The sequence below is a fragment of the Phaethon lepturus genome, unplaced genomic scaffold (assembly GCF_000687285.1).
Source record: "Phaethon lepturus isolate BGI_N335 unplaced genomic scaffold, ASM68728v1 scaffold9865, whole genome shotgun sequence".
NCBI lineage: Eukaryota > Metazoa > Chordata > Aves > Phaethontiformes > Phaethontidae > Phaethon > Phaethon lepturus.
Genome location: NW_010538378.1, coordinates 1 through 24,731, shown reverse-complemented (window position 1 = coordinate 24,731; position 24,731 = coordinate 1). Strand labels below are relative to the sequence as shown.

The 24,731-nt window shown below is 39.6% G+C and overlaps 1 protein-coding gene across 1 annotated transcript in view; it reads left to right on the top strand.

Moving 5' to 3' along the window:
* The window catches only part of TULP4 (tubby like protein 4), a gene marked incomplete at its 3' end in the record, with an annotated part of 119,561 nt that extends 94,836 nt beyond the window's left edge, over positions 1 to 24,725 (top strand). Inside the window, exons 6-13 of the mRNA XM_010286779.1 lie at positions 3,166 to 3,332; positions 12,583 to 12,807; positions 15,009 to 15,243; positions 15,736 to 15,880; positions 17,353 to 17,497; positions 18,768 to 18,861; positions 20,489 to 20,632; positions 24,714 to 24,725. Coding sequence (XP_010285081.1) covers positions 3,166 to 3,332; positions 12,583 to 12,807; positions 15,009 to 15,243; positions 15,736 to 15,880; positions 17,353 to 17,497; positions 18,768 to 18,861; positions 20,489 to 20,632; positions 24,714 to 24,725 — 1,167 coding nt within the window. The remainder of the gene's footprint in view (positions 1 to 3,165; positions 3,333 to 12,582; positions 12,808 to 15,008; positions 15,244 to 15,735; positions 15,881 to 17,352; positions 17,498 to 18,767; positions 18,862 to 20,488; positions 20,633 to 24,713) is intronic.
* Positions 24,726 to 24,731: the final 6 nt, after the last annotated feature.

Here is a 24,731-nt window from a genome sequence, read left to right as displayed (position 1 = left end):
TCTGTTACAGTGGGATATTTTTGGTGAAAAGTTGCCCTAACACCAGCCCAGTGGCTTTTGGGTGATCCACTATGTAGGGTAGTCTTACTATGTTAAAAAAATTGCCTTTGAGGTTTCTTTTCCACTCCTGCTTCCATCTGTGCCAACACAAGAAGCACATGGCTGGCAAAATGTAGCATCCTGGGGCAACTCTGTGATCCAGAAAACTTCTTCAGCCTAAAGTCTGGGAAACTGGAACCAATTGAGAGAAGCACTTGTGATATCCATCAAGGGGTGTGCCCAGCATCTCTACAGAATTACTGTAAATAGGGTAGGAAGTATTGTTGAGTTGTCATCTGGTCTAGCTTTCAACTGGGAGCAGTAGGAGAAACAAACACCATCCTATTCTCTGTTTAGAGTTGCAGGGCTCTGTCTTGCTAAGGATGTCTGTCCTGTTTCCCCCATTGACTTTCAATAATAGAAAAAAGATCCCTTAATTATGTCACCCTCCTCTAGCAAAATTTTAATGTACAAGCTACAGTAGAAATATTTTTAATTAATTGTAAGCTGGACTACATTGTTGACATCAGTAGAAGAAGAATTGCAACGTCTTGTTGAATTGGGAGTGTGTATGAGAGAGAAAGAAAGGTGATGGGGATATCACTGTTGTTTTGAAGCTACCCATTGTATAGTGGAAAATATATTGCATATAGCTGTCATATAGATGTACCTTCTTATCAGTTCTGCCTCTCCCCCCCCCACCCCCCCCAGTGACTGTAATTTTACTGGTTATCACATGCAGAGATTTCCACAAGAATGTGGAAAACTAACCAGTTCAGAGTCTCTATCCTCTCCAGCCACTTGGTATTCTGCTGAGAGCAGACAGTCTTCAGTATTGAGTGCAAGTCTTAATTCATGTTTTTCTGTTTGAAATCTGTAAGTATTGCTTTGTGGTCTCTGCAGCAGATGCCCTTGTCTTTATGGACTGCTGTAGGCTACTCCATGTGTTTTTAAAGCAGGCAACTATAAAAATAGTTCAAGCATTACCAATATATTTTTGCTGTCCTATTAGCTTTGCATAGGTGTTATTTTATTGGGAGTTTTCATATTAAATTGATGCAGAAAAAATATTGCTGTTGGATAAGAATTTGATCACACAAGTTCTTCTTTTCATCCAGCTTGAACACTCCTGGAAGTTTTATCAGTTCTAGTGGAGGTCCTGTTCAGTTGTATCCTTCCTTTTTTTTATGCTTTTTAACTCTGTGATTCTCAGTACACTGCTACTTTGCTGAACTGCTGAACTGCATCTACTAGCTGTACTAGTTAGCTACAACTACTTACCTGCACAGCTATTGCACACTTAGAGTGCTATCTGTTCGAGGTTTGCTGATATACATACCGGTAGTGGCTGGCACGTAGTTTTGAGGGATGGCTCTGATCCACTGAGACACTTGTGGACTGTTACCCTAGATGAAACCTCCATCTGTTTTCTAATATCTGCTTGCACTGAGAAGTACTTACCAGTTGAGCTATTTTACATCAAGGTTTGATAATGGTTGAAGACCCGTTGGCAGTGCAAGCGTGCTGTAGAGCCACGCTGTCCTGGGGGGATGCTGCAGCCCACGTCCAACCTTTCACTGCCTTTGCAGCAGCCTAATTCTAGGAGTTTTGAGAGAGAGAGAGAGAGAGAGAAATTCTGGACACAGTAATCACTCCTCTTCCTCTTGGTACGGGCCTCAACTGAAAGCTTTGCCTGACGACATGTATCCAAAGGAGACTGTTTTTTCACTTTGGTGGTTGTGTAGTTAATCCTGTTACCAAAAGTGGAGTTGCTCAGCTTGCCTCATTAATTTCTCACCTGCCTATCATTATACTCTCTGAGAAAGATTAATAAATCCCATTGTAGATTACTTAGAGGGTTGAGGACTAAGAGGAAAAAAGAGGCATACAATGCCTAGCTGTGGAAAGATAATCTTTCCACATGCATCTTGCCTCTGATATGTACAGAAGCATAATTCCCATGAGAAATATCAGAAAGTTGAAATATACAAAACCATTTTAAATTGCACATAAAAGTCCCTGAAAATGACAAGTTGACAACTTGAAACAATTTTGAGATCTTTCCTGCCAACTCTCATTTCTTTCCTGCGTCTTCATTTGAAGACAGCTTCTCGCCCACAAATGTCTTCAAAAGGTTCTTGGCAGATTGAGCAACCCAGAGTACAAAAGTTTTGTCTTTACCTTCACTTTGTCTCAGACCAAAATAGCTGCATTTCACCTCCGGTTTAAGAGTAAAAAGGTTTAAAGACTAACTTAGTATTCTTTGCATGTGCAAATCTGCCTCCAAAACACAAGCAGAAACACAAAATACTGGTTTAGTGCTCTTGTTGCAGTGTGACAAAGAGCTGGACGGTATAAGGGTTTGAAATTAGCATCCCCAAATTAAGCTCTGTGTGTTCCTCATCATGAGGTGCCTGTAGGAGAAGTAACTGATAAGTATGTTCATATCCAGTTATATGAGAGACTAAGCAATCCCTGTGTGCTTCTGGCAATCTCCTGTTAGACAGATGAGTAGATTTTCACAAGTGGTGTTGAAAGAAAACCTATGACATGGAGGCCATCTGTATTTATGGACAAAAACCCAAAAGTCTTTCTAGTTTGGTGTTACACTAAAATGTAACTCTAGTTTGAGTGGTACTAAAAGTTAATATTTGCAGCCAGTGAGAACATGAGACATTGCCAAATATGCTGCTTTTTTGCACTGTAGGCCTTTCCAGGCAAATATTCTTTGCTGGTCTCTCTGTCAGTGATGTTATTTATCTGCTTATTAACTGAATTCTAGTTATTTACACCAAAGATATGCATAGGATCTTCCACATAAATTTTAACATCTCTAATAAATTCTTGTATTTAGGAGCAACGACTGATCACATTCTAGACTCACCATAGAGAAAAATTAATGGGTTTTACACAATTTTTTTGCAATTCGCAAAATAAAAAGTGTAATTCTCAGATGTGCATATATGGCATACTTGTCACTATATCAATGAAAGGATTTAGGTTTCTAAGTACTTAAGTAACCTTTGAGAGTGTGATTTAGCTGTTCAAGTCACTTTGCAGCATCTGGAAACGCTGTTCCTACTGATTCTAATCAGTGATTATTGCAAACTGTCTTTGCAATTTCAGATGTGGTGGTACAGTGGTGTACACAAGGGGACCTACTTGCAGTAGCAGGCATGGAGAAGCAAAGCCAGCTAGTTGATCTTGGCAATGGTTCCCTGTTGAAAAGCGCACTTGTCAAGTTCTACAATGTGCGCGGGGAACATATCTACACTCTGGAGACACCCGTGCAGGTAGGAGGTATTTTTTAAGTCAGTTCTCAATGCTTTGCTGACATGCTTTTTCCACATTAGCTCTTTGCTATAGACCTGCAATGTAAAAAGGTTTACAAAATGTCCTGAACACATTCTAAAATACAATACAGATAGAAATGCACTATAAATAGTTATTGTTTGCATTAAGGTAGACATCCAAGAATGCATCTGATTCTGAGGCCCACTGTGCTAGGTATTGTGCAAATATATAATGAAAAACAGTCTGTTTTCCAAAACCATTGGGCCATGAATGAAAACAATAGAAAAAGGAAATACTGTTGTTTTACAAGTAAGTGACTGAGGAGAAAAAACTGGGTAACTTGCTTGGCGTTGTAGCAGAGCCAAGAACTAGACAAAAATATTCCAAGTCCAGTGTCATAACCATGAGATTATTCTCTTTGTTATTTGCTGTGATTTTCTAATGTGCAATCAGAGGATCTAATGCAATATTTTACTTTTTATGGCATCAGATAGAGAAGGATGAATCAGAAAGTCTTGTTTCTGTTCCCACCTTCTGTACAGATTTTCATTGCAACCTCGGTCATGTTACTTGACAAGTAAATGTCAACACGTGGCCGGCGTGCTGCTTAGGAGCGCAACGTGCTTCATAGGTCTTTGCTGATATTTCAGAATTCAGCTGAATGTCACTCTACAGTTTATTACATTTTCTTCAGAATAGGGATGTCTGCCTTCTGATTTCTGATTGTACTAGTGAAACTTAATTAATTTATAATACCTTTGAAATCTAAAAGTGAAGGAAAATGCTATAGATACATTTACTTAATTATGTTTAATGATGATACCATTTATTATCATTTCTTTTTCAGTACCCTGATCTGGGATGGATACAAAAGGATGACATAGTAAACCAGCTGCTAAGCTTTTGTCTTTGCTTATATTTAGCATTAACCTGTGCTTATTAACATTAGCACCCTAATTTAGATAGAATTCTTTAGTTTTGTAATGTATAAAGTAATGTTCTCTAAAGCCAACCTAAAAATGTACAGTGACGTCTAATGCTGATTTAGGTATCTAGAGGACTTACCCGTAGACACAGCGTTACTGTCTTAAACATAGCCCTTTCAGCTAAGCAGCACAGCCCTTTGCTCTCTGGATCGATTCTGGAGAGAACATTTATACCAGTGTTACTTATTTCCAGACCAAGTGAAAACCAAACCTCATTCTGTTACTTATGTCTATGTTAGCTCTTGAACCAGTTTAACACTCTGGTGTCAAGTTGTGAAATCAAGCAGTGGTTTGAGCAGTGGAACTGGTTGCCTTAAGGTGTGTGCGTGTGCAGGCTCATCTCTTAACTGCTCTCTCCCCCGCTTTGTTCCCAAACACCTCAGATGCCATTGTTTCCTCTAGTTCTCCCTATATCCCATCAACTTCTTTTCATATTTTCAGCTCTTCTTTCTCCCCTACTTAATGAACGGGGAGAAAGCACATATTGTGGCTGATGTGAGGGCTAACTATTCTGCCATTATACGAGTACTTATACGACAACTGACAGGTATACAGAACAGGTAGCTGCCAAGTTCGTACTGCTGTATTTCTCCGTGAAAATATTAACTTGAAGCTCTGCTCTTTCCAGCTGCTAATTTTCACTGAAATTGCAGCATTTTAACATCATGGAGATTTCTGCCCCCTTAGTCAACAGCTTCAGAAGTTGTAGTCCAGGTTGGAAGTGAAGGATGGGGGGATGGCAACCATAATCATGGAGTCTCATTTCCTTAGAAACCGGGGTAAAAATGACATTCACACTGATGTATTTATGTTTATTTAAAAACTACATGCATAAAGCTCCCTAGAATTAGAGCCACTCCTCTCAGTAGTTAGCATTTATGCTCTTTATTTAGTGCATTTAAATTCCTATTTACTCAGCTGCAGGAGGAAGTGAGGGGGTCTTTCAGAAGGACACCTGTATCTGCTCATGTGGACTTTATGCTTCTATGTATTTGAATGCTGGTCTAACAGTTTTACCAGCTGAGTAACAGGTATGGTAGAACATTGCTAAGTATTTGGTTTACTAACAAAACCAGATAAAAAAATGCTGTTGCAAAAAAAATTGCTAGTAACTTTTGTTATTCTGCATCTCTGCTCCAAAGATGTATATGCAAAGATGACAAGAGTGAGTCACTGGTCCTAGTAATTTGTCTGATGACAAATTCATCGGAGTAAATTAACTAGTTTTTTGTACCATGACAGTCATCCTTGTAATGAGTCTTTATAAAATTCATCTCTGGTTATTGAAGAAAAGGATTTCCTCATCACGAACTCTTCTGATAAAATTGTTTCTTCTGAAGCAAGCGAATGTATGACTGGAAAAGAACATTTATTCTAAATGAGCGTTGTTCTGAATATAAAGGTCAAAAAAAGTAAAGCAACAACAGACATAGAGAATAGTGGATTACAGGTGCAAGACTGATCTTCCATGTGGTCCTCCGTCGCAATTCTTTGATAAAGCAGATGTCTGAAAATTTTATCAGTAAAATATGCTGAACTGGTTTTGTGTTCTGCTGTTTGTCCATCTTGTCTTTGGTAAGATATTCAGGAAATAAGAGATTTTATCATTCATAACAAAACTCAGTCTAAAACTGACATAGGATTTATATGCAACTTGGCTAGAATGTTACCTAACATAACAAACCTAACCTCGCTGCAGACCCCAAGCTAGAATAGATTTGGGTACTGCAGGTTACTCATGTTGATGATATCTGTTGCCATGGATCCCTTCAAGGTGTTTTATATGCCACCTTCTCCTCCAGCTTTAGTATGGTTTTGGCATCTTCTGTCTCATTTGATTCACTTAAGCACTGACCTTTGGTGTAGGATTTTATGGTTCATAAACCTAGTTTGCTCACTATAAAACCCTAGACAGGAAAATCACACTTATTTAGAAGTATCCAAATGAACACAGTAGCTTTGCATGAAAAATAACTCTCATAAACAGAGCGGTAGAGTGTAGCATAGTGTAACAGTCCCTCTTTGTTCCCTGCTCTGGGGCTTCAGTCTGCAGCCCTGCCATGCTGCAATAATATATTTGCAGAATATAGTGGAAAGAGCTGAAAAAGCATCAGTAAGGGTTGGGCAAATGTTGAACTTCGGCTAGACAGAATCAAACATTTTTGAATCTTGAAAGAAGGGTGAAAAAAATTCAGAAGGGACTTCAGGAAGTCACACCAGACCTTTATCTTATTGGAAGGAGTTATGCGAAAACCAGGTCCATACTGTGACTCCAAAGACTTGGTTTTATAAATGAAGATCATATCTTACTTATTTTGTAATTAAACAGCGTATCTTAAAGGCTGTTGATCAGCTGATAACTATTCAAAAATATACTGTCGACTTCTGTAAAATTCAACTCTTACTATGCTTGCCGTTGTGTCCACGAACACTAACCTGATGAACCAAAAATATGCCCGGTTGTTTTAGCTGGCAGATTTTCATGGTCTTGATTTTTCAACATTTAAAAAAGTGATTACAACAGCAGACTGCCCTGGTGCTCATAATTTTTTTTTTTTTAACAATGTTAATTTCTTACATTATTTGTTACATACTCATAACCCTTCCCTGGCATCAAGCAGGGATGAGAATAATCAACTCATTCAAGACTTTTACAGTCGTGCTAAAATAGTTTACCAGAAATCTGCAACCCAGTTCTGTCATTTCAAAATTCCTCATCTGATGTGCAGACAATTCTTTATTATATCAGCTGACCATACCTGCTGCCATAAAGTTCTCTTCTAAGTGGATACAGCTGCTTTGTATCTTCCCATCTGAACTTTAAACAGAGGAGTCTCCCTCAGGATCACTTCAAAATTACCTAGCTGCCAGCTTTACTAAACCTGTGAAATTATTCCAGCTGGTGGTTCAAGGTTGTGCCTTATACTTAAGTTCCTTCTTCACTTTTTATAATTTTCTTTCCTATATGTCCCAGAGAGGACCAGGGTAACAAGAACATGGGTTTAGAAACCCTGATGCTTATCTCTTTTATATACCTATAATCCTAGAGTAAATTTATATTATCTTATGATCTTATAGCACTGTGTGACTGTTGTAGGAAAAGATGAAACCTCAAATGCAATGAAGAAGGATAAGAGTAAACTGAGCCCTGTATGTTCCAGAATCAAATGTATAGGCAACAAGATAAACTGCAGAAAATCTGTGATCACATTTTTATCAGTGTAATATTTTAAAACCCGAAATCAGACTGGTGTACCAAAGGCTAAATCTTTATGGGAGACGTTTCCAGGAGTCTTTGAGAAGAAGATCCACTTGCTCTAAACCTGCTGCTGTCAGCAGCAGCCTTAACAGCATTTCATTGGGTTGCTTCTCTACTGGGAATGTCTTGGCATCTGAATGGATAGATTTAAGATTATATGATCCTGCAGAAACCTGGTAGTTGCATAAAAGCTATTTTACTAAGGCCTGAGGAGGAAGGTGCCATTTTAGGTTAAATTCAGATCAAAAGGCCTATTTTGTTGTTATTGGATGACAACAAAGCTTCAAGAAGAGTTTATTTTTTTACAGAAAGAGAAACAAGCAACAGTTTAGAACTAGCTGGAGCAACATTCTTTGTGATATCAATAAGGACCTTGATATTTTCTATATAGACCATAAAAGAATCTCTGAGTGCTGCAGAAATGGGTCATGATCAGGACTGGAAAACAGAGTTACCTGTCTAAGCAAAGATTCATTCTGCTAAAATGAAATCTCATCCTTGTAATGAAACCTAAAAAAAAAAAACAAACCCAAACAAACAAAAAAACAATTACTGTAGAAATAGGGTGTAAGGAACATCTGTAAATCACATAAGAATTTGCTGCATGAAAAATCATATAAGGTCACAGCAGGGTAATTTTTGACCATGTCATAGTCTTCATTGCTTTTATCGCCATCAGTTCTTCCTAGTTAATATTATTCCCACTGTAAATATGGGGAACAGAAGAATGAAGAGGTTATGTTACTTTCCAGCAGCCATCCGTGAATCCTGTGACACACACAAGTCACAAGAGCCAGGTGGGCACTGCAGTCATTGCACCTTCCAGCTTCTTTCTGAAAAAAGCAGAGGGAAAAATGCGTGTCTCCACATCAGCAGTCTAAAGTGAGAGAAAGCAGGCAACGTACATCAGAGTTTGATTTACACATACCATTTACTAGATACTATTTTGTAGTTGGGTTCTTTCTCCTGAGAAAAATTCTTCTTGTTGCTGGGCTTTCTGCCCTGGATTATCATTTTTATTTCATTACCAGTGGGACTCCCAGTGCCAGTAGACAAGGGATTACTGCAGGCAGCAGGCAGGCCCTGCGGCTCAGGATTTCTCAGCTCAAGGCAGGCAGCAAGAACCAGCTTGAACAGTGTTTTCATTGACTGAACTGCATACAAGTGATGAAAGGTATATAAAGTGAGACAGGTGAGTGACTTACAAGAAGCAACCACAGAGCTCAAGGAGGAATGTCCATTCCCGCATGCTTTTGTAAGGGGAGGTGACATCCCAGCAGGGAGTACAGATTTGAGTGGGTATAGCTGAGCTTCAAGCCCACTCTGAAAAAAATGGCAAAAGACCTTCTTGTTGTCTGCTTTTTGAGATGTGTTTTCAGTCAATATTTCTCCTGATAAAACATCTCTCTTGTTTGTCCTTTAGCCAATTATTTTTAATATATAATTGTCATAGACCTGAATCCTATCTATGTGTAGAAGTTCAAGGTTTTTTCCAGGATTTTTTTTCCTACATGTTTGTATTTAAACCCTGGAATTCATTCAGGTATTTACAGTTTGTGCTGAGATTTTTCAAAACCCGATGGGATTTTTATATGCAAAGTGAGATTCGAAATTATCATTAGATGTTATATTCATAGCTGCATTTCCTTGTTCCTAGCAGAAAAAAAAAAGTGTGCAAACATGGAATATAAAATTCTTTTGTGCTAAAATCTGCTTGTTCATTTTCTAATGGGTACAATATGGGTATCAATAATTTTTTTTTCCTTCCTTTTTTTGCTAAAACAATGCAAATAAGTAGATGCTTTATGAGGAGCAATACTTTCGTGTTGGACGTTGGTTAAATTGTTTTTTCTCCGCAGAGTTTGGAACGAAAGCTGTGGCCAGCTCATAAGTGACTTGCTGCAGTAATTGATTCATATCCCTTGTCCTTCAAGGGGAAGAGTGGGAAGTGTAGTTATTGAAAAATATTATTGGAGCAGTACATTTAAAGGTCAGGTCAGATCTGGCATTTGGGTGATCTTTTATTTCTCCAAGCCTGTAATGACAGGCTAATTTTCCTTGAACCTCATCTTAAATCTTAGCCCTTCATCATAAATGAAGTGTTGCTGGATATTAGTCTTGAGGAGTACTGGGAGACTGACCGTTCCATAGAAAAGGGAGGCAAGGCATGTCTGGTGAATCAGCAAGCAATGACAAACCGGTATGGTACAAATGCTCTTTGATGAGATTGAAAATACTAAGATTAAAACATGTGAGGTGTGTGGGGAGACTAAATGTACAAATGTAGGAGTAGAAATATGGTTTACAAACAGTCCAACACTTATAGGTATTGTGTTTAAATACATGCACATGTTTACGTGTGTGCAAACAAACATAAAAATACATAAACAGAATATAAGGGAATCAGATATTCAGAAGTTTAGAAGATGGCTCAACTATGGTGACCTGTTGGGAAACCGTGGTGAAATCATGCAGTGAGGTAATGTCTTTCAAATTCTGACTTTCTACTCTTCCCCAGCTCCACAGTGCTGGGTTGCCAGAGGTCCCACACAGCGTTTCAAAGCTTCTGAAAAAGCTGTTCTTGGGAATATGTCTAGGATTGCAAAGATGCTTGCACTGGTGATATCTGCATCTCTGCTATTCTCTGCATTCAGCGGTAAGCTGAGGAGAGAAGTGGTTTCATTTGACTCTATTTGGATGAAGAGAGTCCTAGCTGGGTGTGATATATTGGGTTATAATAGCTGCAATACTAGATTTCATGGCAGGGCTATCTGGGTGTGCTGTATTGGATTGTGACAGCTGGGATATTAGACTTCTCTTCTGGCATTCAACTCTATCCAATAAATAAACATTTGTGTGCTAAGTCACATACTTGTTTGGTCATTCTCCAGGTTTATAGGAATGCTTTAGTTGATGCAACATGAACAGAAGGATGCAGTTTGGCTTCCATGGTAATGCTCAAGTAGAGGGTTTCAGCCCTTGGGGAAATCAGGGTCACTTCTACTGGTGCCTTTCTCAGGCTGTCTTACAGTAGCTGTGGCAGGTACCTAACTTGTGTCAATGCCTTTTCAGTTGCATTTATTTTGGAAGCAGCTTGAACTGTCTCATTACTGCCAGACAGTGTGAGGGCTGAGCCACACTCTCAAATCCTGAAAATACCAATCGGTGAGGAATACTTAATGTGATCTCTCATCAAATATCAGGCTGTATCCCACAGATTATGGTTATGACAAGCCATGTAATAATTAGTGATGGTGCACACAGGATTTCTCAATTCTTTTGAAGTTCTCCACTACAAAATGCCTTTAGCAATTACTGTGAAAATCACAAGGTTCACATGTTGCTGCTTTCTGTTTGCATATCAGTCAGCCTGAAGGTTTGTGCCTCTGCAGAACTATGTGTGTGTGTGTGGTGTTGCCTAGATATAATGAAAATGAAGCTTCTTCATTCCTCCCACTTCAAAACCAGTACTGTCCCTGAAATTTAAGTCTAGGATAAGATGACATAGCAGGGAAGATCTTTTCTCAGAAAAAGTTGTTTTATCCAACCTTTTATCTTGATGATAGACATTGATACAGTGCTGCACAGCTGCGTTTTGCTTTATATCAGTCACGTAAAAACATCTTGTGCCAGTTTCTCACCTTTAAACATCTTGAATTGGTAATTAAAGGGAAAGCTTTTTTTCCCCAGACTGGATTAGTGACTTCTGGGCTGATATAACCTGGGTATCTGCGTACTCTGTATACTAGAGAGGAGTGGATAAAAGTTACTATTGATGATGCCTTGACCCTTATCTGCTGTATAGTTAATTCTTGTTTGGTGCATCTTGTGAAGAGCAAAGATATTCCAAAGAGACTCTGACCTTTCCGATAATACAGTTCATAATTTAGATGAAAAACTTGTTTGTTTAAACTTTTGAGTGTCACGGATTATAACAAGAAGGGAGCCCTATACAGGAAGGAGTAAACCTTTTGTAAGTTCGCTGATTACAGCCTGCTGCATAGTATCCTTCATGGAATGATAGTTTCTTCTTTACTCTGTATTGTTTATTTGTATAGAGATAGCAGCTATGGGATTGAAATTCCATGCAGTATGTGTACATGTGCAAATACAGATGCTTTGTAACACAGAAAGGAAGAAATGACAGGTGAATGCAGCTAACACTCATGAAGAGCAACAATAAGAGGTCACAACAGTCTGGTGCTTTACATGAAAAAGATGGGGGTTTGGAAGAGAATTTAGAAAGCTCCGTGCAAGCACAACTTGGTGTTCTCACATGAACTCTTAATGTTCATGCAGCAAGGAAAAATATCCAAAGCAGCTTTTGAGTTGTTTATTGTTATTCTGCTCTGCGTTCTGACACTTAATACCAGTCGACCCTGACTCCACCTGCTTTTACTGTCATGAATTGAGACATTTCTGAGTGTAGACAAGCAGAAGACAAAAGGCCATTCTCCGTTTTGTTCCCGGTGCTCTTTCACAGCTCACTTCCTCTGGGAATAGTTCAAAAGAGACACTGTGCAGCAGAAGACTCCGTACAAGACAAGAAAGACAATTGGATTTTGTCCACTAGTTTACTAAGTGTCTCTGGGCATATAATTTAACTTTTCAGTTGTAAAATGTGAGCTGTTACCAGTGGATGAGGACTGATTAGATGACTGAAGAAATCATCTGGATAGGGCATCAAAAGATCCTGCTTTTTAACACTGTATGACTTTAAAGTCACTTATCCTATCTAGGTAATGAATTTGGTAGACAGTTCCTTGTGTGAGGAGCTTTAAGCCTTGTGAGTAAAAAGCGCTGCATAAACATGAATGAATGTTATCAATAATTTCAGATATTCACATTCTTCTCCTTTCTTGTGGGTAATAACGTGCACTTTCAAGTTTCTGGAAGACTTAGGGTAACATGATTGGTACTGAATTCATGTGATCACTTGCTGTGCAACTATCTTGGAGCAAGGATATGGTCTTTTAAAGTTGTACCCTTTTCCTCTCCATGCAGCGTCCCATCATCTCGATCTGTTGGGGTCACAGAGATTCGCGCCTGCTGATGGCTTCCGGACCTGCGTTATATGTTGTCAGAGTTGAGCACAGGGTCTCCAGCCTGCAGCTGCTGTGCCAGCAGACCATTGCTAGCTGTCTGCGGGATGACAAGGATATCAGCAAACTGACCTTGCCCCCTCGGCTCTGCTCATACCTCACCACTGCCTTTATACCAACAATCAAGGTAAAAGGAAAGAAATGTGTGTGTGTGTGAGGAAGAGGAGAGGGTTGCTTGATTCTCCCCTGCCGTGTGGCTCCTAAGTGGCAATGGATAAATTACAAGATCTTATAATTATCAAAATCACAGTTTTTAAAGCTTGATTAAGGGTCATTCCTGTCCTCTTCAAGAGCCCACTGATCCATTTGGTGCCTGTTAAAATCTGAAAAGAGGGCTCACACATGTTGATCTGCACTATTCCACGGGGATGGCCTTTCCTAGGACATCCCAAGGGTAAAATATGCTGATGACTCACAAAGTCTTCTGAAGAAACTCACGCTGATGATAATACTGTGTCATGATTACAGGAGATTCACAGTGGTAAAACTATTGCCTCCCTACTTGTTACATGAGCCCTTACATTGCCAGGAAAATTACGCTTAAGACCTGTGGCTACCCAGATACTTCTGCTGACAGTGAGTTCTGCTAACAAATTGAACCAGATATTATGCCTTTTCCTGTACCACTAGCAGAGCCATCTGCTCAGCCCCTTTGTTTCATGGTTTTGCCATAAGTTACATCTTAGGATTTCCGAACTCTTTATTACAGCCTATAAACCAGAGCATTAGCTGGTAAATAACCTACATTGAAACATATATGTTTTTGTGTTATGTATTTTTGTGTATGTGTTACAGCATTCTCTTGAGCCAGTTTCAGGTCCTTGTTAAAACAATGCAGAGCTCAGATAACTAATTTTAAATCAGTAGAGTTGGCCCAGCTTAAATGAGAAGAACTTATGTCTATAAAATAATGATTCAGCACAGTTCCATTTGGGTACTGGTAATGAGGGCAATTTGTGCGACCACAAAACATTTAATTTGCCAGAGGAGCACGAATGCTTTGCTGTAATCATAAGTCCTTGATCTCCAAAGATACAGAGCATTTAACAGACCAATGTTTCTCAGTTCTTTCTAGCATGTCTGCTTGTCCCCAGGATGCTTTCCATGTTGTCCCAGAGCCACCTCTGCAGCTCTAGAGCATCAGTGACACTTGCTTGGCTGTTAGGGATGGGATGGCATGGGATGAAGGCAGCAGTTGGTTATAGCAAGGCTGTAAGCCATGATGGGGATCAGAGAAGCAGAGGCAGTACAGGGACACATCATTTCTGACAACCCTTCTGTCACCTCCTAGAGGGGATGCCGGGGTGGGGAGCGGTCATGGGGCTGCGTAGCTGAGAGGCTGAAGCAGAGTTCCCAGAAGCCACATGCCCCCACTGTTTTGTGGGTGCTTCTGGAGCCTCCTCAGCACAGCTTTATACTTCACCCTGGCTCTCTCCCAGCCACATACTCCCACCTACATTGTCTGCCTTGCCTCCAGTGCCTGGCAAGGCACCCTCTTCCCTCCATACACTCCTCTTTCCTCTCCAGCTTGAGGATTACATGCTAGATCTCTCTTCAGGCCATATCTATCTTGTTAGGTTAAGGAGGCTCCTTTTTTCCCCTACTTTTTTTTCTTGTATTTTCATTTTGAAACAAAATGTGTTGACTTATACACATTAGTAGTATTTGTGTTATACAGGCTATATTGTCCTAGACAAAAGCGGTCCAACTGCTTTAGGACTGAGTTCTTCATGGATTAATATGGTATGCTGGTAAGCAGGGCAAAGGAACCCACCCTGAGCTTTCTGCTTGTATTTCTCCACATTGGAGGCAAATAGGCCCTCAGCAAAGATGGGTCATGTGCCTGGAAATGATAAAAGAGGTACAAGTTTCTTCTAGAGGTGACAGCATTGTAGCATAGTGTCATAGCATGTACTAACCAGGAATGGGAACCTGAGTGGCCAAGTTCACCTGGAGGGCCAGCAAGAGACAAGATACTCTGGGACTTAGACTTGACAACCAAATTAAAACAAAAGTTTGTGGTAGAGCCAGGACTTGAATACAGGTTTGTTGTCTTAATTCAGTGCTCTAACCACAGGTCCAATCTTCCTCTTCGATGTTTTATTTTCCTCTTTACAGCTGCTTTTGACCTAACTGAATAATGCACAGCCACTCTGTCTTGCATGTGGGTCCTGCATAACTCACGCAGTAACCTATACTAATCTTCACCTGCCAAGTTAGTTGGGTTCAAATTCAGTTAGTTGTGTTGGGATTAAGTCACCACAGAAAATTAAAAAAACCCCAATAACCTATAGGAAACTCTCTCTTTCCTTCCTTCATTTAATTAAGCCTCCTATCCCAGACCCAAACAATATGAGAGATTTTGTCAGCTACCCAACAGCTGGTAATGAACGGCTTCACTGCACGATGAAGCGGACAGAAGATGACCCAGAGGTCGGTGGTCCATGTTATACTCTGTACCTGGAATACCTTGGGGGACTGGTGCCTATCCTGAAAGGACGTCGTATCAGCAAGTTGCGCCCAGAGTTTGTCATCATGGATCCTAAAACAGATGGAAAAGCAGGTAGAATTGAGTTGTTGCTCTGTATAAAAAAAGATTTAGAAAAACTTTAGATATTAAATCCTCAAGAGTTAAAGAAAATCTACATACGCAACATGGAAGGTAGCCTCTGGATTTTTTTTCTGCTGTGAAAAACTCTTTAGCATAACCTAGGCTCAAGCCTCTCAAATTATACCATGCTGTATCTTCTGTTTTACAAAAGGGAACTTCTTGTATTGTGAATAGTGGAGAGAAGATCACTAATTAGCAGAAAATTTAGTCTCAGTTTTGAAGTCAGTTGAATGCTGTTCTCCCCTCTGAATCACGTCCACTGGAGTTCAAACCGTGGGAAATTTGGGGCTTGTACTAGGCAGGGTGAAGAACGGTTAATTTTCTCTGCATAGTTTTATCTCAAATGCTGCCTGTGCATTGGATTTATGCTTCTGATGACTGATAGTTGTAATTGATACCGGTTTTCTGAAGCAGCACTTAGTTTTCTGGGGCCTGTTTTGATAGATGAAATCTACGGAAACAGCTTGATTTCCACTGTGATTGACAGCTGCAACTGCTCGGACTCCAGTGATATCGAATTGAGTGATGACTGGGCAGCAAAGAAATCTCCAAAAATCAGTCGAGCTAGCAAATCACCCAAACTCCCCAGGTAATAATTTCTTGGATATTTCTTCTTCTTTTCCCCCAGGTTTTCTTCTTTTCTTTTCTTTTTCCTTTTCTTTGTTTTTTTAAACACTGTCTTGACACCTCATGAAATTAAAAGCAAACTCCTTTGGGTAGATAGGAGTCTTCTGGAGGAGTAGGGTCCTCTACAGCGTACACTTCTGGGGTGATCTCAGAGATTGTGTTGAGGTGGACTTTGGGGAAGGTTCTTGGGAAAAGTTAATGGGAATCAAAAGGGCACCACTTCTCCCCAAGCAGTCTCAAAGAAAGATTTCATAAACTCTCCCACCACTGCCTCTGCGACATGTAAACGCTTGCCACCATAGCATGTATTTTGTTCTTCAGACAATCTGTGGTTCTGTCTCCTTTGTGCTTAAGGTCCCTGGTCTAGTTAAAGCCTTCATTTCCTCAGGAGTATTTTCAAATTTTTAAGTCCATGCATAGGTGACACTGCTGCTGTGGTGACCTTGCAAGGGAGCCTCAACGGATCCTCCTAAACAGTGGTTGATGAGCTTCTGTAACGATATGCAAAATAAGCTTCTAAGATATTCATCTGGTTGTTTTCCTGCCAGCTCTTCAGTATATTCATTATGCACGTAGACAGAACCGTCCACCTGCACAGAGCCTCACTGATGTCTGTGGTGCCTCTCCTAAGTACTGACGTCTATCTGCCAGCTTCATGTTATGGGACTGAGGCCCTGACACCTTCTAGCTGCAACTGACACTTTTCCAAAGACCTTATAGTATGAGCTTTCCCTAGTATGAGGCAAAGCGAAGGCTTCTCTTTATATGTGAATATAATGTGTGAAATACCAAAGTTTTAGTTCAGTAGTACTTGACAAAATAATCATCAGTTCCTGAGCCTAAAACTGAAATGGCTCAGGAAAAACAGCTATCTTGCCATCCTTGGTTTTCTAAGAGCATACTTCTGAAATGTAACTTTTGTTTATTATTTTTTCTACCAGTGAGCTTTTTCAGGTGCTTGATCTCTTACTCATGACCCGCTTTGTATAGTAGCAGGTAGGAATAACTTTTGGCTTAGAGTAAGAGCACTGATGAATTTTGTGACACCTTGGTTTGCCATACTAACATGGCGGTCTGCCAGCTGAAGTGTCATGTTTCCATTTCTTGAGGCTTTGCTCAAAGTCTGCATAGCTGAAATAGCTCAGCCCTACACCTTTTTATGGATTAGTGGAGGATATATTGTATGTGGCAGAACTGCTGTAGGCTTTGTTAAACGAATCAGAAAGCATCCGGTCTGAGTTACTGCAAGTGTGTCAGGCCTTATATATCCTTAAGTTTGACCCATAACTCTCCTTCCTGTAGACTCTACAGTGTTCAGTAGTCACTTAGAGGACACCATACCCATTGTCTTCATTACATCTTTACGTTCAAAGACATGAATTTTGTGCATTTTTACATGCCCATTGATGATGCTAATTATCGCTTTGTACGTAGAATCAATATAGAAGCTCGCAAATCTCCAAAGATGTCACGAGCTGCGCAGGAGATATCAAGATCGCCAAGGTTACCAATAAGGAAACCTTCTATTGGTTCACCGAGCCTAACCCGAAGAGAGTTTCCTTTAGAAGATATTACTCAGGTATTGTGCACATTGTTACCAGACCTGAGTCAAAATGCATTTCTTTCCAGAGGTAGCAAGTTGTGTTATAGATCCAATGGTCACCAATAAAAAATTTTCATTTAATTACAGTAACTAGATGGAACAACTAGAGAATTGTATCTTCCAGTTCAATGTTAATGTTCAGAAGTGTCAATGGAATATCAGGTGTTGTTTGATAAATCATGGCACCACTAACTTCTGTCAATGTGAATCCATGTGAGAGGTTTTATTCCAGTTGATGTTGTTGGCTGTTTGAAAGTGTGTATGAAAACGCTTCATCAGTTTCTCAGAGCTGTCTTAATGCCACCATATTTCTCTGCTTTGCTAGGTATTGCAGAGATAAGGAAACGCTTGCTTCAGAGGGCCACATGTTCTTTGTTTCATAATTAACGTGGAACAGCTTTAATTGCAAGGAATTAGCACTTTATGCTCTTTGTGGTGTTCATGTCCTGTGGCTAAATGAAACTTAGCAGGCTCTAGAACTGTCTGGGTTACATATTTTATTAATACTAGCCTGTGTTCTTTTAATTTTGTTTTGTTTCGTTTCATTTGTTTTTTTCTGCTCTGTCATTTTGCTTCTTCCTTTATATTGAAACATTCTAGGTCAGTTACACAGCAGCAGTAGATAAGAACCCAAAGTCCTTTGAATACAGCAGGAGACAAGAGGCTTAGATCCTGCTCTTGATATTGACAGTGTAACTCTTGGCCTTTGAGAAAATCCCTTGGTCTTTCAGACCCATAATTTGATCACCATGGAAGCAGTGGTTTGGGACGCTACTTCGGAAGGTCCAGGAAAAATATTTTTGTCATTATAAGTAATTAATTTCTATCTTATTTATTGTTCTATAAAGTGATTTGTAAGCATAGAACTAAAGGCCGGGATATATTAGTTTCTGAAACACAGAATAGCCATGCTTTTGTGTGCGGGAGAAGTAGGAGAAACAAGTGTCTGAAAACAGACCTATTCTCACTAAGCAGCCATCATGTTGTTCAGTTCTTCAACAGCTTTAATCAGCCTACATGGCTGTTGTATACATCATTCCTGATGGTGTTCAGATATCAAAATGAGACTTCTTAATGACTGGGTATAACAGTCGCTACATAGGCACATTAGGCTGTTTCAGTAAAATAAAAACAAGAGGAGATGAAATTGTATTATTTCTTGCAATAGCTTGATTGCTCTGCAGATTTTTATTAGAGCTTGATACATATTTTATTAGGTGAAAATGATCTTGTTTTTGCTTTGCAGCACAACTACCTTGCTCAGGTCACATCTAATATCTGGGGAACCAAATTTAAAATTGTGGGCTTGGCTGCTTTCCTCCCAACTAACCTTGGTGCAGGTAAAAGTAAACTGTTGATTTTTTTGGCATGTCAAACTCTTTCTAACAAACAACAAACTTACGCCATGTGATTCTTTTTAAGTGATCAAAAGGCTTAACAAAGCACTTATTTTCAGTGGACAGTAGGAATTAGATTTTACAAAATTCACTGTAACTGAAAGAGGTTTAAATCTATAAATACAATAATGAGTTAATCAATAAAACATTAAAAGTCTCCGTCTTAATAAAAAGATTAATAAACAGTCAAGCACAGACCTTTGTTTCTACAGATTATTTGAACAAAACCCAAACAAAGAAAAGCTTTGCAATAAGACTACAAAAATAAAAGGTTTTAAGTTACTGTAATAGAAATACTTTAAAACTCTTTTTTTTATAGTCATTTAGCTACTCATTATACCAAAATAATGTTAAAAAATCTCTTACAGTGTCATGCTCAAGATTCTTTAGGTCATTGCATAGTCTTAGCATATGGTTCTCTTGCTGGAGCATCAGTAAATTGGTAGCCTTCATTAAAAGTAGCAGTTGTCTAGTCTTTTGACTTTTTGACATAGATAGTCCTGTTGAAAGGAAGAAGACTAAGTAAAGAACAGGGTACCACCTAGCAGAACTGAGTTCCGAATTGAAATACTAACGCAAGTATAGGCATTTTACGAGCTCTTCGGAAAACTTATTTTCTCCTGTGTTGCATTATATAGTTAGGCCAGGACTACATAATGATGTTCTGGATGCAGAATTAGTTAAGTAGATATCTTTTGTGGCTACACTGACGACTATCAGACAGGAGATGGAGTCCCAACTACTGGGGAGAGGACCTTCTTTGGCCCAGCCTCCAGGCAAAGGTGGTTCTCCCAGGGTGTTGTCACCCTGGGTACAACCATTGCTACTACTATAGGGCAGTGTCACTTTCTACTTAATAAAGTGTTATGGAAACCCTCAGGTTTGTTCAAGCCACCTTTTTTTTTTTTTCCCCAAGTAATTTACAACTTTCTGACATCTACATTTGCAATGATTCTCAAAAGATAGTGTAAGAATGACCCTACTGGGTCAGACCAGAGGTCATTCTAATTCATTATCAGTGACCATTATGTAGGGAAGGATTTAAGTGTAGAATAAGTGTGTAGTGATACTTCCTTCAAATGTTCCCACAGTCTCCAATGGTTTGGGTCCCAGGGACTCCCTGAGCCAGAAGGGGTTTCTTTGTATGTAGTAACCCTCAACAGATTACCTTCCTGAGAGCTTTCCAGTTTTCACCTAAACTCACGTAAGTCGGTAGCATCATGTGGTGAAGAGTTCCAAAAGTAGAATGGAAAAATTATTTTCCTTCCATAAAAATTTATGTGAATACAAGATGAAGTAATTCATTATTTCTACAGATTATTTAACTACAGAGATGCTGCTTCTATTTAAAGAGAAATAGCTGAAAGTAGCAATCTTTTCTATCCTGTTTATCCAAAGTGTTACAGAGTGATTTGGCTAGGGATGGCCCATACATGCAATTGGTCATTAATACATTAAATAAAAATAGCCATAGCCCTTCTGTCTGCTTTGAATTGAGTCTTTTTTAGCTGTAGATGCTCTTTGTGTAACAGATTATTTTTATTTATTTATTGTTATACTCTTTCTCCAGTAATATATAAAACCAGTTTGCTGCATCTGCAGCCCAGGCAGATGACAATATATCTCCCAGAAGTGCGGAAGATTTCAATGGACTACATTAACCTGCCTGTCTTTAATCCAAATGTTTTCAGCGAAGACGAAGATGATTTACCAGGTAAGGAGGAGCTGGACGTTTGCCATGTTATGGGTTAAGCTAGATGGAGGACAGATCACTTGTGTCACTAGCCCTGGTGGGCTAGTAAACATAGAAATCAAAATCTCATAGTCTGATGGGGTCCTGTAGAACTGAATTAGAATAAGTCTCATATGTATTACGGACATTGTTTTCTAAAATATGTGGAACATATTAACAGTGTAGAGCTGCTAAGTTTCAAGTTCATTGGAAAATGAATCATCTTCCATTTTGTTCTCTAAGAATTCTCCATAGACCAAAGACTTGCATTCTGCATCTTTGTAGGACAGCATTGTAATGTGTTGGAAGCCCAGAAGGGTCGTTCTTGTGACCTGATGGCAACAAAGCACAGCCTGCTGATAGGAGCTTCGGTAGGAGGGCAGGTTCCCATAAAACTCAGCCACCCTTTGAGAGATGATAAGTGACCGTTTGAATTTTATCAATACCAAGTCTTGCAGGGAGGCTAAAATAGTAAAGTAGTCTATAAACAAGGGGGATCAGGAAGAATTTCTCATTTCACTGAGATGTAAGGTAGCAGAAGGTTCAAGCAGTGCAGGGGAGACTTGGGTGCAGTTGATGTGAATGTGGCGGGTAAGAGGACTAGAAGTACTCAGGACCTCCTCCAATCAAAAAAAATTATCATGCCAATAAAATCAACAGATAATAGACAGGAAGATAAATTAATACATTTTCAGAATTTCAGTGAGGGTTTCCTGTTGCCAGGTCACAGGATTTTTGGAACTACAGGAATGGTTGTCATGCCAGTACCCTTTAAGGAGGAAGGAGTGTGAGCACCGCAAAGCAATTAAAGGCTTGTGCTAGAGTCTATTGAAATAAATGGAAATACTCCCATTATTTCAGACCAGGGTTTTGGCTGCTGAAAGCACCAAAGCTTGTGTCTGACTCGAGCATCAGAGTAGTCCTCTGGATTTCTAAAGAAATACTGGTGTGCCTAAAATGAAGCCCATTCTTTCACGATTTGGGGCTTGGCTTGGCTTGCCTAATTTGTGTCTACGTGATACTCATCTGTAGGATCTGAAGAAAATAATAGAGACATTGAAGATTTTACATATATTATGCATAGGAAGCACTCATCATTTTCTGTTATGAAACATGGTCTAAGCTGACAGAAAGTAATATAAAAATTAAATAGAAAAAAAAGTTAATATAAAGTTTTTGCATCCCTTCCTGAAAATGGGATTAGATCTGCAATATCAATTCCTTTTATATTATTGAAAGAGCTGAAATAAAAATATGCCGGAAAATTTTTAGAGTTTTGCTACAGCTCTTTGAGAAGGCTAGTATAAGAATCATACTACCCTGTCCTCCGTAACAGCCTTCCTCTTCCTGTCCACTTTCTTCTTTCTAGTTTCGTCTAAAAATTTATTTCTGACTTAGCAAATGGAGGCTACTTAAATCTTCAGAAACATTTTTGGGAATATCCTTTCTTAAAGCCTGCATATAAAGGGAAGAAGTGTCATATACTAATGGGAGAAATATTACAAAAAACACAAAATAATGTTTGCATGATAGATTAAAAAAATAGTAAAAAGCTGTTCTTGGGCAGTGGAATGTTAGTAGTGAGGTACTCTTGGGACAGGTGCTTTTTAATGTAGTCAGTAAGATTTGGCAAGGCAAGTGGACAGTGAATTGATTTAACTTGCAAATTATGCAAACAAATCAATTAAAAACCATTGGAGAAATGAAAAAAACATTGGATTTTAACACTTTGGGATATAAAGCAACACCACGACGAATGAGATTTTGTTTGATAAGGTACTTAATACCCATGACAACAACTTTCTGGGTTGCTCAAGCCAAGCTAACAATTAAACCTTAAGCTCTGGTGGATAAATTGCTAGCCTGCAGGCATCAGGGTGAAAGCATGGCCAGCCAAGCACAGAGCCACTCTGCCTTAGGGTCAGTTAAGTTTAGCTGACCGTCTCCTCCTGAAGGAACAAACAGAACTACCATAAAAATTTGCCAGCATAGCCACAAACCTATCTGTACACCTACTGCATTGGTGACTGAGGCTGATAAAAGCCTAATGCTATTGAAAATGTAATTATAGGGCATAGGTATATGACTAGAATTTAAATTAGAAATTAATTAGGAACTGGGCAGTGGCTGGAGGAGTCCTGACTGATGGATCTCTTGCCTGATCTGGTCTTGCAAATCAGAGGTCTCCACAAAATTTGACACACTTAAATGATCCGGGATATGACAGTAGGATCCTGGATATGGCTCTAGTCTCTTTTCCTTCCATAAACCTGCTGATGCAACTTGCTTAGAGAATCTGCAAGATTCTTGGGGGTTTTAATATGGTATTTACTGTTTCGCCTCATTATTATATTTTGTTCCTTCTTATCTTGACTTCTGCACCTGTACTTGGTTCCAGTGTCCTCATTTCCCTGCCACGCTTCAGCTTTTCAGAGATAGTTCCTGTTGGAACCACTCTTACCACTTTTTGCAAAAGGAACTGCAAGCAATTGAGCAAGCTCCATGCTTCTGCTTAAAAATCATCAGAATTGCTTCTTGCCTCACTGTTCCTTGTTCACACCACCACGTGTGGGAAACTTTTCCTATATACATTTGCTTCTTTTCACACTTCTGATTGCAGCCTGTCCAGACATTGATGCTGAACTTGCACTGACGACAGTATCCACTTCTTGAATCTTTTTGTCTTCCCATCTGTTTCCTCACATCTTTTCCTTACAAATCTTCTTTCAAGAAATTTTTTAAGTTTTATCTGTATTTCATTCCATTATATTCCCCTCTCTCTTTGTTTCCTCTTCCTTTTGCATTACTGGTTGCTTTGTAACCCACTATACTCCAAAGACAATACTGCTTCCCTTTTCCCAACTGTTGTCTGTATTCTCCAGTTTTCCTAAGCTCATTGAGTCTGGGAACATTATCATAGATAATATACAGTGCCTTCAGTGCAGGTCTTCAACTTTGTTTTTCTTTTCCTCCACTTTTTTTTTTTTTTTTTTTAAATAACAACAAACTTCCAAGTCAAAACTCATAACTGCTGTGAGATCAAGGCAGGCTTGAGGAGCATCATTTCATCTTCCTCCTGAAGCTCAGTTCAGCATGGCACAGGGACACCTGAGTGCCACCTCAGCGAGTTAGCCTGGTCCAGCGGGGACTTTTTTGTGCTTCGCCCTCAGGTAGCAGCAGCCCTAGAGGAAGTCAGGAAGCCACAGTAGTGGTCCTAGGACTAGGGACAGAGAAGAGGGGCTAGAACCAGGGGCAACAATGGGTTTCTGAGTGGATTATGCTTTCTATTGTTGATGCATTTACTGTCAAAAACCCCTCCTTGAAAACTGGTGAGTCCTGATTCAGCAAAACTTTTATTGGTTTGAGTAGATATATTTAAAAATGGATGATGAGTGAGTGGTAATTCAGATTATGAAAGTCTGTGGGAATCAGCATAGACTGAAAGTGAGCTCTGAACTTTGCCTCTGAAGCATTACTCCCAAGAAGTTACTTTAAAGTTGATCACCAACCGTTACAGATAGATACTGTGCAGTGGGAATCAGTGGAGACAGGCTGGCTTACTTGTTCAAACTAATTTCTGATCCATTGATTTGGGGATCTGATAGCGCTCCATCCAAAATGCAGCAGAGTGCTTAAGCCAGTATGTGAAAATAGCAGGTAGTTTAAAAAGTCAAAGGTAAAGTGGAATAACAAAGTACAAAAGATGTGCAGTGTTCTTTCTTCTAATTGGCTTTAGAAAACAATTTCCCCCAGTTTCTGAAATTTGTGTAAACACTGCCATGAAATTTTTCCATTAAATGTTTTTTAGTGACCCGCATGTCTTCTGCAAGAGCTGAAGAAAACCCCAAAATATGTCAAATACCGCTTCAGGAAAATTCCCTATTTTAGTGCCTGTTAGCCAACTGCTTGCCTGATCGCTGCAGTCAGCAAAGGCTCGTGGCCTCTCTGGGCCCAGGGCTGGGGCGGCCCCACAGCACAGGCCTTGCCACTGCTGTCGCATGCGAGGGGCTGCGGGGCGGAGGAGGCCGGGGCGGCGGGTGACACGCTGTGTTGTTCGTTGCAGTGCCCGGTGCCCCCGGCG